Here is a 13755-nt window from a genome sequence, read left to right as displayed (position 1 = left end):
GTGATCTCTCCTTGGAGGATCTACTCCTTGAGGATTTGGAGCCGGACCCAGAAGCTCTAGACCTCTCTGCTCCGGTTCAATATTTAAGTCCCAGTGTCGCGACTTCCAGACGAGATGTCCTGGCCTGGTTCAGTCAACGAAGCGGCGAGCTGCTGCTGAATTGCCGCCATAGTCGGGGCTGCCTCTGCTGGGTCGACGTAGCCCACCCGTTGACTTGCCGACCAGGGAAGATCAAGACCGCCAACCTCTTTTCAAGGATGTAGGGCTGTCCTTGGCGGCGTTCTTCCCAAAACCGCCGACCAGGCCCGCAGGGTTGCCAGTGCGGTGTCTCTAACAGCGGGAGCCTGGAAGAGAGGGTATTTGTTAGTTTTTAAGTTTAAACTTAAAATTAAAACTTAAGTAAAAGGTTAACTTAAAATTATAAAGGATGCGAGATCCATATAAAACCAGCTTAAGTTTAAGATAAGAGATTAAAATTAAACTTAAGAACTATAAACTTGTAGGGATTGGATAACGGAGTTGGAAATACTTACCCGTCTAAGAGCTGGCTCACCAGATCATAGCAAATCGTGCAGGTCTCGTGAAACCAGACTTGAAGGATCCGTGCGGAGTGCGCATGGAGCATGGGATCTGCAGACTTCATGCCCACAGGGGTCCTGGAGCATGGCATTACATCCCGGATGCTCACAGTGGAGGGGTTTGGTCTGTAAGGTGAAAAGATACATGGAGCATCCTAAAAGATATCACTTACAGGCTAGAGGTTTAAAAGAACTCCGCTGCATGCCGGAGCGCGAAAAAATTTTGGGCATAACCCCTCCCTTATTGCCTGAATAGGCCTATAACCCCGGAGAGATCCGGTGTGAGCAGGCAACGGAGGGATGGTTTAAGGTAGCTAAATTAAACTTAATATAGTTTAAATCTTAAACCTATATACATTGAACGTACCGGACTAAGTCCGGTGCGTGGCGGAGTCGTTTCGCGATATCAGTGCGACGGAGTGGTTAGTAAAGACCAACTGTATGCCGCAGTCCGCCCGTCAGGGTGAACTAGCACCTTTCCACGTGGATGCCGGAGCTCCGGTAGATAAAGAGCACCAGTAAGGTGGGAAAGGGCGAGAGGGCAAACAGACTCGCGCTAGCAATGGAGCGACGGTAGTAACGGCGGAGGGGGGAAGGCCAGTCCCCCCCCCCCCCCATTCCCCCCCCCCTTAGTCATCCGGAGCGTGCCGAGAAGCTAGAGAGGTCGAGTCCAGTCTGGGTCTGTCCAGCCCCACTACTCCCTCCGCCTAGGGAGAGAGGGAGGCGGGCCGGGTATGTGGAGCGAGCGTGGGCAGACCAACCCTCCCCCCGGCCCTATGGAAGGGCGGGAGGAAGGAAGGTGACTGGACAGGCGTCTGGCTGCTCCGTGATCACGGCGTGACCACGGAGCGGTAAACATGTAGTACAATGAAACAAAACAGCCCTAGGATAAAACAACCGACTAATCAGAGAGATGCTATAGAGAAAAGCAACCGAACTGAAGAGCGGAAGCATAGTAGAACATAACCTATGGCTACGTGAAGCCAGACGCCGTAACACTAACATAAGACTAATAAATCAAACAATAAACGTAAAGAAAGAAAATAAAACAGTAGGTGATCCCAAAAAAAGGAGTGTACGACTAACTCGAAGAAAGTCTGCCACTCAAAGCTAGCCAGGGCCGATACTAAGAGCTGTGGCTAGGGTCTGGATGGAAGATACCACGCAAGGTGAAAAAGACATGCATGCATGACATTAAACCTCGTAGGCTGTACCCTTAACATAAAATGGATAACTAATAATAGAGCGTAACGAAATAAGGGAAGGTTCTGGGTATGGAAGACCAAGAACGAACCCGCCACGAGGCAGAACAATGCTGCCATGCTTCCGACCTAGAGCTCGTATTTATACCTAAAAAACGGTAATACTGACTCAAGGCCGGAAAAACCAAAATAGCAATAATCACTGATTACTTAACTTAGCTGCTGCGATGGCTGTACGCTCCATGACGAATAAAGCCAGAAAAAAGGGCACAAAAACACAGAGCAAAAAAGGGCACGTGTATCACAGTGCGCTAACTGAAAAGGATGGCCACCAGAGGCACAGCAGTCGGGAGCATGGGATGGAGTAGTAGTAGTTGCTGCCCCACTCTGGGGCTCGGGGTCGGCTCCCCTCTAGGGTGGGCATTTTGTAGTGGGAGATTTTTCTATTAATTCGGCAAGAGGTTCGTGGTATTGGTCTCATCGCCATAGTGTTCATACCGACACCCTCTTGGAGGGTGAGCGAGTTCAGTTGTACTGACCTTTCTTTATTTATTTATTCTGGTGGATGTGTTAGTACATTTACCTTAGAAATAATGGATTAAAGGATATTTCGCGCGCAGCGACACGAACTGAGCCCAGAAAAGCTTCTTCTTTGTTGTTCGCATCATCTCCCGATGGTGCGGGCGAAGGAGACAACTTCCTTGATAAAAATTTGCGAGTCGAACTCTCTCGCTCGTTAGCTGGCGAACGAGTCAAAACTTTCCTTGTTTCAGTCGGCGAGATAAAACTATGCGAGTCCGACACTGATACCTCGCGAGATAGCTTGCGAACAGCACCCGAACCTCTACTAGGCGAAAGATACACAGGGTTCTCCCAAAAGCTACACGAGGGTTGAGGACTCTTTTTCCCTCTCTCTCTTCAGGTGGGATTCACAGGTGATGACGAACTATCCAATGGAACTGGGCGCCTTTTCAACGGGCATGACACTTCACTCCACTTCTTTCACCTGGTATCAGGCGAACACACCTCGAGTCCAACGACAAACCTACACCAGACATCAATACACCTTTCCAATGGTGTCTCTTTACAGTAATCGAGTCGAAATTCACGACTGAGTCAACGGCCGCCCGTGGGCAAATCCCTCCAGTCTCCCTTCGACTCATGGTATGTCTTCTCCCAGGTGCTGGGGAGTGGGACAGTGACCTCGGTCTAGGAGACGTGGAGGGACGGACAGCCGCCTCCTCGGATACGACACTTGCACTTTTCACTTCACTAGACTTAGTCACAAATTCACGAAAAGATGTACCTAAATCCATGACAGATTTAACAAGCAGCTCAAATTTCCTATCCATCTTATTTTCTAATTGGGCAATGGTGTCGGAATCAGAAGCATGGGGAACCTGAGCCGGAGTAAGAAATACTGAAGTAGGAGGACTATCAATAGGAGAGACGTTTGACAAAATAGGAGAAGACAAGCGGGCCTTCTTGCCTCTGACGGCAAAGGAGTTGACTCTAATCTACCCCTACTATCAGCCCTAATGGCTGCCTTTCTTTTCCTATCTTATCAAGGTAAGACAAAAAAACTCTTCCATCCTTGATCATCTAGATCTTCACATTCATTACATGTACGCTCTTTAGTACACTCGCCCGCTACATTTCACGCACTTTGAGTGTGGGTCAATAACATAATTGGCTAATCTTAGTTTTTGCATCCTTTGCGCAAAACTAACAGATGAACCGAATCTGACATAAACTCACGTTAAACAGATGAATAAAGAAAGCAGCTAGCCGTCAAACACAAAAAACAACCAAGAAAATTGTACTTCACCAAATCGGGTGTCATACAAAATGGCGAACAGTTGACTGCAGCAAAATACACGGGTGTTCACTGTGGGCAGCAGGAAATGAATTGTCAAGCAAAGCTCAGTAGTACCGGGGATCCCCGAAAGTGGGCAGGGTCGTATCACCTACACGTCAGCAGCACCGTTAGCGCCAAGAAATTTGGGATTTCAACTGCCGTAAAGTAAGAAGAGGTATAAGCTATGTAATTGTTTCGGTAAGTTCATGTGTGAAATTGTTTGTACATCGGTTTTTCCTAAGGAGTCAGACATGAAATGAATTTTCTCCTTATATTGTCCTGTACTTTTTCTACCCGAGGTAACCAGGTCTAGGTGTTCATCTTTACCATTTTTCCATGATTTTCTGGGTCTTCCTACAGGTCTTCATCCTGCTTGCTCACATATCTACAGCTTTTCTGAACAACTGTTCCTTAACCCCTCTCATCTAATGTCTAAAGCATCGCAATCTTTGATGTCTGCTCTTTTTTCTATCTCTTTTTATGTAAAATTTTCCAAAGGCAAAAATGCATTACAGTATTTTTCACAAACCCTCAGTTAACTCTTCTACTGCAAGTGGATGTTTAACTGGTGGGTAGTCTCTCATATATAGTATAGTATACTATGTGTGTGTGTGCATGTGTTTGTTGCACAATCTTGGAACTAACTTCTAACAGACAAATCATTCATTTAATATTTCAAGACCAAAAGGAATAAAGAAAATTTACTTATAAAAGAATAATATAGTACATAAAAAAGGTAAGCAGATCTGGGCATATCTGATTGTATGTACTTACAATGACTCTATTTCAACCTAAAAACAACGCTATGAAAGAATTCTTGACAGTATTAGTAAGTGTATCTTAAGGAGCCCTAGTGGGAACATACGAGTGATGCCTTTGAGGACTAACAATGGCTACCAAATATGAGTTTTTTCATGTCAAACCTGCTTTTATGGTAACATAATGAAGCTAGGAAACTAAGTAAAGCTTTATATAATTTTCTAGATTTCTTAATTTTATAGGCTAAAATCTAGCTATGGTCCAAGGAATCACAGCTCACTTTCTTCATCCACTGCTCTACTTTATAGAAGCTGTACATTTTTTGCTTAACTAGGCCATCAATTAAGAATTTTTGGTCACCTTGATCCCACATACAGTAGTACCTCAGTTTTAGTATGTAATCTGTTCCAGAACCTCCAACGATATCTGAAACGTACAAAAAACTGACACAATATTTCCATAATGAATAATGGAAATAGTAGATTATAATGCATTCCAGACCCCCAAAATTATTAACAAAAAATACATTGTACAAGGAAGAAACAGTTTTACATACAGAAAACAATGAGAAATAAATATAAATGAATAATGAAATGAATAATGAACATTTAACATCACTCTTACCTTTATGGCAGACGCTTGTTAGTGTATGGAAGATGGAGAGGAGGGGAGAGGGGGGAAGAGAGGTTACTGTTTGGTAGGGGAATCCCCCTCCAGAAGGACTTCAGGTATCATGAACCTATCTGGGGTTACTTCTCTACATTTTTTAGTGCAATGTCTGAGCACTATGACTAGCTTGAGAGTCACTGGACCCCTGCCAAATAACAAAACCGCCCAAAGACATTTTCTCTGTCTCTTCAACATCTGCCTGAAACAGTACAAAGCATTGTCATTATACATGTCAGAGACACAGATTGCAACGTCTTTGTTAGGATGATGCGACTCAACAAAATTCTTTATCACTTCACTTGGCAAACATTTCTTTAATCACTGAAGTAGGCACAGTATCCCCTCTCTCTTCTTCCTCCTCCTCCTCGGATTCCTAGTCTGTCGTCTGTTGCTGTTCCTGCTGAAGGTCTTGCAGCTCCTATGGTTAGCTCTTCCCTGTGGGCATCCACTAGCTCTTCCACATCCTCGCCACTCACATCCAAGCCCATGGACGTCCCCAGAGACACAATAGACTCCACAACAGGTGGTAGGGTCAGCCTAAAAAACAAAAAACCCTTCAAAATCCTTCTCAAGGTAACACTCTGGCCATAATTTTCTCCAAGCAGAGTTCATTGTCCTGGAAGTCACTCCCTACCAAGCCTTTTCTACGAGACTTACGCAATTAAAGATATGAAGTGATCCTTCCAGAACTTTCTTAGGGTCCATTCAGTGTCTGAGGTCACATCAAAGCACCTTTGGAATACTGCCTTCGTGTACAGTTTCTTGAAGTTCAAGAACCCTGAGGCTAGTAGGCGCAGCAAAACAATAACTCTTGCCAGAACAAACGCGTTTGCCAAGAATATCTAAATATAGGGGGAAACATCGCAGTGGATCCATCGTCATCGGGTGGATCAGCCTTATTCACTCAATATTCAATTGGTGAAACACGAATACAATTACATCTTTAAGCATACCATTCAAAAGATTAAAGTTTTGTCAACATAATGTGATATATGAAAGTGCCATATGAACTAGAATAGGCATCTTTCCCAGCCTTCCCAGCACTCATTTGAACAATGTTAGCGTATATATGTAACGTTTATTGATCTTGCTCAAGATGGCAGTTGTAATCAGCACAATAAAACATTTTGTTGTCTATATTAGTGAAAGTATGAAACTTTTTATTCCCGGGGTCATGGTTTGAACTGAAATTTATTTTTACCTTGTAATCAGTGGTTTTATCCTTACCGCCATCACAACTGAAACTCCACAGTGCTTATTTGATTGTAATTATATATTTTTTGGTCTTAATTCACTCTCAATTGCACTTGAACCACGTTGCTGTTCCTAGTTCCTAAGCGCTCACTCCACAAACATAGTGGAGGGCAGCACATGACTACACTGTTTATTGTTTATGAAGTGCAAAGCTTTATTCCTTTAATTGTTTACCTTACTAATTATTTAGTTTAACTTTACTTTGTTACTTCAAAATGTTCTTTTTAATTCATGTCTATTATCTTTTTTGCAACCCAATTAACCCCGAAAAATTACAGATATTTCTCAAGCAGAAACGCGCAGATGGCGGCAAAATGTCATCGCTGCCAATGTAGTGGAGCTTCACACATACGCCGATGCATTTACAAACTGTTTCCATGAATTCTTTTTGTCATAGTAATGCAATAATGATAAAATTGCTCTATGTTATATATCCTACAAATAGATACGCTAATTTTACTTATTTCCCCGATTTTGGGTAAGTCTTATACCCAGTTTAGAGGGTAAACACATACCAATTGGCAACACTGATAAACAATGGAAGAGCACGAACAACGCCGTAAGTACTGTTCACAGCAAAACTGTTGATACTTGAGTCAGGAGTTTAGTTACTTTTTCAACAATGAATATTTTCAAAATAATAATCATATGTAAAAAATTTATGCCATTCATGACCTTATACTGCTGTTTAACTATTTATTTAAATAATTATCGGTAGATCTAGGGTGCTTATCCGCAGCTGCCTAGACTATGGCAGTTGCAGTATTTCTATGCAGTTTTTTACCTGCTGAACAAGAATTTTAAAGTAATATTTATTCGGACGACTGTAATTAACCCCCCAGGGGCCAGTACTAAACACAGTGAAATACATTGGACGCCCCAATCCCTAGTGGATGTCATATCTGCAGTTACGTTCCTTGCCGTCCGTGTGGGACTGCTTCTGTAGAATACCTACTAATTATCTAGCGCACACTTCTTCTCTTTCTATCAAAAAATTGTAGTTTCCTTGGATGTACTAGGCAGTTGGTGTCATTGTTGACGATTGTTGTGAAGAAAGTGACCCAGCGTCTACGGGTAAAAGTGGTGTGCGGATTTAGCATGGAATGGAAAGTTTATTGACACAAGTGACTACGCAACATGTGATGGTGTCAATCTTCTATATTTTTGGTGTTGTAAGTAAAAATTTGAAAGCGTCATGGAGTATGGTTTGCACTGCGCAAGGCTGCTTTTCATTAACCTCTGTTTAATCTTAAAATATGACCTTAATTTCTAATTTTGGAGAAAATACTTACAGTAGTACCTCGAAATACGAAATTAATCCGTTCTGAGGCGCCCTTCATATCATGAGGTTTTCGTATCTTTACCTAATGTATTTTTTTATTAAATGTATTGCATGATAAAGTTTTCTTTTTTCAATTACAGCATCCTTTTACCAATAGAATACTTAAAGCACAAGGGTAGATGCTGACCAATAGGAGAGCAGGATCTTTATATCGGGGTGACTAGCATCAGGAAAACCAATGGGAGAGCGGGAGGATGGTGGCGAGTTTAATCAGTTGGCGGCGAGGGAGTTTTAAAATTGTTCTCGGTGGTCGGGGCGAATCTCGGGACTTTACAGCAACAACCTTTCGTAACTTGAGCAATTTCCGTACGTAGAGCTGTAAAATTTTTCGTATTTGCTTTCGTATCTCGAGTTTTTCATAAGTTGAGCCTTTCGTATGTCGAGGTACCACTGTACTTCGAAAGGATAGTAGAGGTCTCAAGCTGTTGCTCTCACCACCGATGACTCGTGACTGGTGCCCATCTCCAGTGTCAGGACGTGTCAAAGTACTTTTCTGGGCTCAGCTCGTGTCGGCCTATGAAATATCCTTAAGATCATTATTTCTAGGTAAAATTAATCTAAAATTACCAGAGAAAAAATAAAATCAAGAAAATGTCAGTAAAACTGACTCGCTCACTCTATAAAAGAAGTGTCGTCTATGGGAATAGAGGCGAGTGGGGATCATACCACGAGTCATTTACCATTTAGACCTTCCAACATAAAATCCCCACCAGAGAGAGCTGATACTAAAGGGTGATGCGGCCGCTACTACTACTACTACCGACGCCACGGACAGCAGCGCCCCTAGCGGTCATCCTTAATCTTTAGCTTTACAGCGCTAGGTGCATTTTTCCCTTGTGTTGTTTTTTCACGGATTATTACCAACCATTACGATGGAACGAGCTGCAATTGCTTCGGCTAAGTTAAGTGCTCATAAGTAGTATTTCCTGGTATTTCAGTCTTCCAGGGACCAGTATTCCTTTTTATAGGTCAATATACGGTCTCCCGGTTGACTCGTGGCGGGCCGTGTGCCGCCTCGTGTTTTAAGATTTCCCGGTCTCCCATACTGGGACATCTTATGCTTATGGCTTTTTATATTACGTTCATCGTATTATTACATCGTTTTTATAGCTAGGACACAGCCCTTTTTACCATTTCTCTTAGTTTGGTATTTAGGCTATATGTGTTTTTTCTGGCCCAGCATCCCAGCTCTGCTCTTCATCGGTCTACCGCTGGCTCCGAGTAGTCGACTGCTTCTTCGGATCAGTTCGCCATCCTCCTGGGCTTCTTTTTCGTTTTACTAAAAAGTGTCTTTTCCTCCTTACGATGTATTATCAGAGTATTTAGGTGTGTTTAGGCTAGCCTAGGTGCTTTGCGCCATGTGTTGGTACAGACTGGTTCACGTGGCCCCTCTGTGGTTGTGTTGCTATCGCGGCTTAGGCCACCTGCGATCACGTGTCCCTTAGCACCTTACCCTTCCCCTTCCCTCCCTACCAGGTGATAGGGAGGGGTCTGGTGGATCTCCTTGGTGTCACGACAACCACCGTTAGCCTACCTCCCTCTCCCTCCGAGGAGGCCTGGAGCTCCATACCAGCTGGGGTATAGGGCGACCACTGTCTCGGGTATCCGGGTTACCTAGCGGGTAGTAGCAGCGACGGGGGGGGGGGGGGGGGGGGGGGGGGGGGGGGTGGGGGGGGGGGGGGGGAGAGGGGGGGGGGGGGGGGAGAGAGAGGGAGAGGAGAGAGAGAGACCCCCCCCCCCCCCCCCCACACCCCCCCCCCCCCCCCCCCCATTCCCCAGTCCCAATCTTCCCTTACCTTAACGGACGGCGCCTCCGCTGAAGCCGGGGGCTCCTTCGGTTATAGGTCCTTCTTGGCTCCGCCAGTGGGCGGGGTGGAAATACTAGTGGTCTGTTGCTTGCCTAATATATCCTGTTTTTCGCTACCGGAGGAGAGCTCGCTCCTTACCCGGGCACTCCTCTAGTAGACGGAAAGTTTTATACCTCATTATATACGGATATACCCTTACTATTTACGGTGACTTTTTAGTTTTATTTTATTTATTTACTATCTCCGTCGTTCTCCGTCGTGGTTTCATGGCTCCTCACCACTCCTGGTTGGAATCTTTTTCCTGTCTCCGGCGTAGCCTCAGACCTCCTCCAACCGCCTAGTTAACCACACGTATTACGGCGGGGCTCTGGTTTAATCTAACTTACATGCTCCGGCATGCAGCGGAGTATTTGTTAGGCTGTAAGTGTGCACCGGATACTCATGTATCTCTCCACTTACAGGCTACCAACTGCCAGGTCCCAGGTTGCAACGCGACATTGTACGACCCCTGCGCCCATGAAGAGTGTAGGAACCATGCCCCGTGTGCCCCAACCACAACGGAGGACGTTTGGCACCCGGAGGCTTGCACCATCTGCTATGACCTCCTGAGTCAGCTTTTGGGTGGGGTAAGTTTACTCCTGGACATTTTCTTCGTCTTATTATCCACTAACCTTAGTTTTAAGCTTCTTTTAAACCGTATTTCCGCCGCTAGAAGCTTCATATCGCCTTCTCTTCCAGGCTGCCGCCGTGAAGGAAGTCGCCCTGGCAACCCTGAAGGCTTGTGGGTGGGCGGCTTCGGGAAGAACGCTGCCAAGGGCCAGCCTTATATGCTCTAAGAAGCTGGCCGTCCAGATCTTCCCCGGAGGCAAGGCGACGGGGTATGTGGACCCCATCTCGGCGGCCCCACTCATAGCCTATTCAGCAGGAGGTGCAGCAGGCGTTTGGGTCCGTCTCTACGCAGGAGCCGGTCCCAGATGTGGCCAACCTGGACCTGAATATCGAGCCTATGGCGGTAGGGGCAGAGGATTTGTTGGTTGAGGTAGGTGTGTCGGGCGCCCAAGGTCTTCCCTTGGGTGCTCCTGGATCTTCTTCTCCGTTCCTTCTTCCTCTTCCTTCCAAGGCTTCACGGGATCTGAGATCCCTGCTCGCTCTCCCGCCCTCTCTGTACCCCCGAAGGTGAAGGGACAGAGAGAACAGAAGACCCTATAAAGACGACTTCTAAGGAGTCGTCGTCTTCTTCAGCTAGGAAGTCTATGACTTCCTATGCAGACTCGGTGAAAGCAAAGCCTAGCTTCTATTCTAAGACTCTAGAAGCAAGGTTCTAAGGAGAAGGCTCGCGCTCCGGCCGAGCCAACGCCTTCTCCGGTCATCTACCGGATCTACTCCGGTAACTCCTTGTTGGGGTGGGGGTGCGGGGGGTGGGGGCAAAAAAAAAAAAAAACAAAAAAAAAAACCCCCCCCCCCCGAGCTCTTTTGATCCCACCACTTTCTCAGCAGTAGTGATGCAGCAAGTGGGAGAGATGGTTGGCTCTCTTGGCTCCAAGTTTGAGCAGATGTTTGCACAGCTGTCAAACACGATAACCAGTCCGGTTCAGTCTATACGACGACCTTTGCTTTGCTCGGCCTCAACCAGGCCCCTCAGACCAAGGTCCCCTGTAGCAGGTAACTGGTCTCTTACAGTTACCTCCTTATGAATCCCTACCAGCCTTCTCTATGGATAACCCATGGAGAGTGGTCCGCTTATGCCCCCTTCAAGGACGGCATGATTTCTATCCCGGAGTGTGGAACTCGAAGGATTGAGGACTTCGAGTTCTACCCTCCCGGACGGACTCAGCCTTTCATGGGATATGCTAGGCTGACCGCACTGCTCTCAATAGAGAGGATAAGATCTCCCGAGAGATGTGCTATATAGTAGGGATCATGCACAGCGGGAATGGGTTCACTGCCTGGAGGATTGGGACTGTACCAACACCAAACTCCAGGCATTCAAGAGTCCCTTTACTATCTTCGCTACGGAGGAGGAGGCTTCTCTTCCGTTCGTACTAAGGTAGTAGAAGCGACTCTTCAGGCAGTCCTTAAAGACGAGCCCATGCCACAGTTGAGGGAGGCGGAATCTACATCTCCGCTACTTCCCGGCCTTCGGAGAATTGTGGGAGAACTTACCTGCCACTTTCTCAGTAGGTAAGCTGAAGCCAGACTGCGCGATGGATCAGTTTAGCGAGAAGCTTCCAAGACTGCCTGATACCCTTATTCAGGCAGAGTTTGATGCCCGTACAAAAGATTTGGGTGAGGTCTCTAACTCCCTTATCATTACGGAGATGGCTGCCTGTCATACGCTACAGAACCGTGTTCAAGATACTGGCTAAATCCCAGCTCCAAACGGTTCAAGCCGATGCTTTGACTTCTTCTTAGCTAGAAGGAATTGCCGAAAGCATGTCTTGAGGTAGGCAACTATCAGGCATGAGCCTAATAGACTCTTAGCTTCCAGCATGTGGGGTGCGGACCTCTTCCCAGAGGCCTCTGTGAATGAGGTGCACCATGAGGCTTGCTAGCTTAACCAGAGCCTTAGAGCCAGATGGGGGCATTCTCTTCCAAGGGGAAAACAATAGACCGCCCCTGCTGCTGGTAAAAAACTAAAGAAGACAGGTAGAAGGTTCCAACCTTACCAGAAACAACAGCAGCAACAGCATTTCGTTCAGGCCGTCCCAGTTACACAAACAGGGACAGCCGTCAACCTCGAAGCAGACACAGCCTATTCTCCTGTTGTCTCTCAAAGTCAAACCGTTCCACCTCTTATGCAGTCTCGCCGGCCTTCAATTCAATGTATGAAAAGCCAGGCCTACCCAACCTTCAACAGGTTCTCTAGGGGTAGCAGGGCGAGAGGCCACTTTCGCCAGTGTGGCACAGGAAGAGCTGCAAGAGGCAAGCACTTTAGAGGAGGGCGCGGAGGTCAACCCGCTCAACAACAGTGAGGCTCCCCAGGTAGGAGGGAGGCTGTTCCTTCTTTCCGTCACAGGTGGGGGTCAGCAAAATGGGCACAGAGCATCGTGTCCAAAGGATGGGTGGAGTTGGATCAAAGATCCTCCTCCAATAAATCATTCTATCAAGTACCATCAAAGGAGTTGACAGATTATGCGGAGGAACTCCTTCAGAAAGGAGCTATTGCGAGAGTCAAGCATCTAAAATTTCAAGGTCGCTTATTCAGCGTGCCAAAGAAAGGCTCAACAAAAAGAAGGGTAATCTTAGACTTGTCAAAGCTAAACTCTTTCATTCGTTGCGACAAGTTCAAAATGTCACCATCTTGCAGGTACGGACCTTACTTCCCCGTCGGGGCCGTCACAACCTCTATCGATCTTACAGACGCATACTATCATATCCCTATAGCCAGACACTTCCGTCCGTTCCTAGGCTTCAAACTAGGAAATCAGAAGTTCTCATTCAAAGTGATGCCCTTCGGTCTGAATGTAGCCCCCAGGGTATTCACGAAAATAGCAGAAGTGGTAGTTCAACAGTTGAGAACTCAAGGGATAATGGTAGCAGCATACCTCGACGATTGGTTGATCTGGGCACCAACGGTCGAGGAATGTCTCAAAGCCCACGAAGAAGGAAGGTAGTACAAGTTTCTGGAACATTCTGGGGTTCCAGATAAACAAATCGAAATCCAGAACTCACTCCGGAGTCTCATTTCAGTGGCTAGGAATCCAATGGGATTGTCTTCCCACAATCTGTCAATTCCAGTGGTCAAAAGAAAAGACAAATAGCCAAGTCTGTGAGGCAATTTCTCAAATGCAAACAAACATCAAGGAGAAACCAGGAAAGAATCCTAGGTTCTCTTCAGTTTGCCTCAGTGACAGACATCCTCCTGAAAAACAATGCTGAAAGATAAATAAATCGAGTTTGGCGATCGAGAGCAAACGTCAAATCTCGGGACAAGTTGTCAGTAATCCACAGATCCTTCGCAACCAGCTCAGCCATGGACAAAAGTGAAGAATCTTGCCAAATTGGTACCCCTTCAATATCCCTTCCAGTGTTAACCATTCACACGGATGCCTCCCTGTCCGGTTGGGGGGGATATTCTCAATTCAAACAAGTTCAGGGGACTTGGTCAGTTCAGTTCTGCCAGCTCCACATAAACGTCCTGGAAGCAATGGCGGTATTTCTTACCCTGAAGAGACTCCTTACCCCGAAGAAGTCTCATCTAAGACTAGTTTTGGACAGTGCAGTGGTAGTACATTGCATCAACAGAGGAGGGTCCAAATCCAAACGCTGAATCATGTCATGATAG

At 46.1% G+C, this 13755-nt stretch overlaps 1 protein-coding gene across 1 annotated transcript in view; it reads right to left on the bottom strand.

The window, feature by feature from the left end:
- Positions 1 to 5163: 5163 nt before the first annotated feature.
- Positions 5164 to 13755, bottom strand: part of LOC135218882 (uncharacterized) — a 20017-nt gene continuing 11425 nt past the window's right edge. Inside the window, 2 exon segments of the mRNA XM_064255329.1 lie at positions 5164 to 5265; positions 5480 to 5603. Of these exon segments, the coding sequence (XP_064111399.1) occupies positions 5164 to 5265; positions 5480 to 5603 (226 nt within the window).

The sequence above is a fragment of the Macrobrachium nipponense genome, chromosome 1 (assembly GCF_015104395.2).
Source record: "Macrobrachium nipponense isolate FS-2020 chromosome 1, ASM1510439v2, whole genome shotgun sequence".
Classification (NCBI taxonomy): Eukaryota; Metazoa; Arthropoda; class Malacostraca; order Decapoda; family Palaemonidae; genus Macrobrachium; species Macrobrachium nipponense.
This window is presented reverse-complemented; position numbering and strand designations above follow the sequence as displayed.